This window comes from Sinocyclocheilus rhinocerous, unplaced genomic scaffold (assembly GCF_001515625.1).
Source record: "Sinocyclocheilus rhinocerous isolate Xijiao unplaced genomic scaffold, SAMN03320098_v1.1 C36444530, whole genome shotgun sequence".
NCBI lineage: Eukaryota > Metazoa > Chordata > Actinopteri > Cypriniformes > Cyprinidae > Sinocyclocheilus > Sinocyclocheilus rhinocerous.
The window spans coordinates 1-1,140 of NW_015781170.1; the positions used below are offsets into that span (position 1 = coordinate 1).

The following is a 1,140-nucleotide window of genomic DNA, read 5'->3' on the forward strand; positions in this document are numbered from 1 at the left end:
GGAGTAATGCTGCTGAAAATTCAGCTTTGCATCACAGAAATAAATAGCATTTTATAATATATTCAAATAGAAAAGTCTTTTAAATTGTAATAATATTTCACAATATTGCTGTTTTAGTGCACTTATGTTCAATTAAATGTAGGTGGGAGAGAACAAAATTAAATGTTCAATTAAATGTTCTGCTGACATTCTCATAGATTTATAGCTTCTGGGGAACTTGGAAATGTGGCTTTCACACAAACATTTGCATGTACTCCTGTGCCTGGCACATTGCGCTGAATATTAAACAATGATTTTAGCAGACAAAAGGTTTCCTTAGAAATGGTTCACAGTCCATCTGGGGGAGCCGTGGTGACTAACACCAGCTTTTGTGCAGCCAGAGAACTAGAAGAAACTGTACCAGAGCTAAACGGGCAGAACTTCGCTTCAAGTGCTTCTAGGAAAGATCCTCACCCTGTGAAAGTCGTGAATGATGTCAGCCGGGTCGCTGCTTCCGAAGTCGGGCACAGGCACGCTGATCTGCTCGTAGTTGTCATCCAGGAAGATGCCGACGTTCTCCTCTAGCTCCTGTCTTCCGAGTAATGGGGCGAACAGGGGGTCCTCGTACATCACCCGACAGTGGAACAAACTGTCCTCTGGGATCTGGAGAAAGAAAGCAGAGCACTTCAATAGAGTGCACTTGAACCAGTGAACGGAAGCTCCAGCAAGGTGTTGCTATGGTGATCGCTATGGCAATGGACTTTAATAGGCTTGTTCGTGAATAAAAGATGATTAAGAGATCCAGTGACGTCTAGCGTCTCACCTGCGGGTTGAAGTAGTATCGGTACAGGCATACCGACGCCATGATCAAGCCTGACAGGAAGATCACCAAGCCGAGCACGACGCACCAAAGGCCACTAAAGGGAGACTTCTTAGATCTTACCGGGAGCACCAACTCATCCTGCTGGGAAACAAAACAACAAGCATAAAATTAGTTTTATGCATTCAAAGCACTTGGGATAGTTTTCATTCGCTTTTGATTCTGGACTGCATGTTAACTTAATATTTTAAAGGAAGAGTCCATCCAACAATTTAAATTCTGTCATTTTTCTGTCATATTTACTCCCCCTCATTTTTGATCCAAACCTGAATGACTTTTTT

At 42.6% G+C, this 1,140-nt stretch overlaps 1 protein-coding gene across 1 annotated transcript; it reads right to left on the minus strand.

Moving 5' to 3' along the window:
• Positions 1-453: 453 nt before the first annotated feature.
• On the minus strand, positions 454-958 carry LOC107736028 (integral membrane protein 2C-like; the record flags this gene model as incomplete). The annotated part of the gene is made up of 2 exons (XM_016547543.1): positions 454-642; positions 803-958. Coding segments are annotated over 2 exons (345 nt in total), but the record flags the coding sequence as incomplete, so codon positions are not given.
• Positions 959-1,140: the final 182 nt, after the last annotated feature.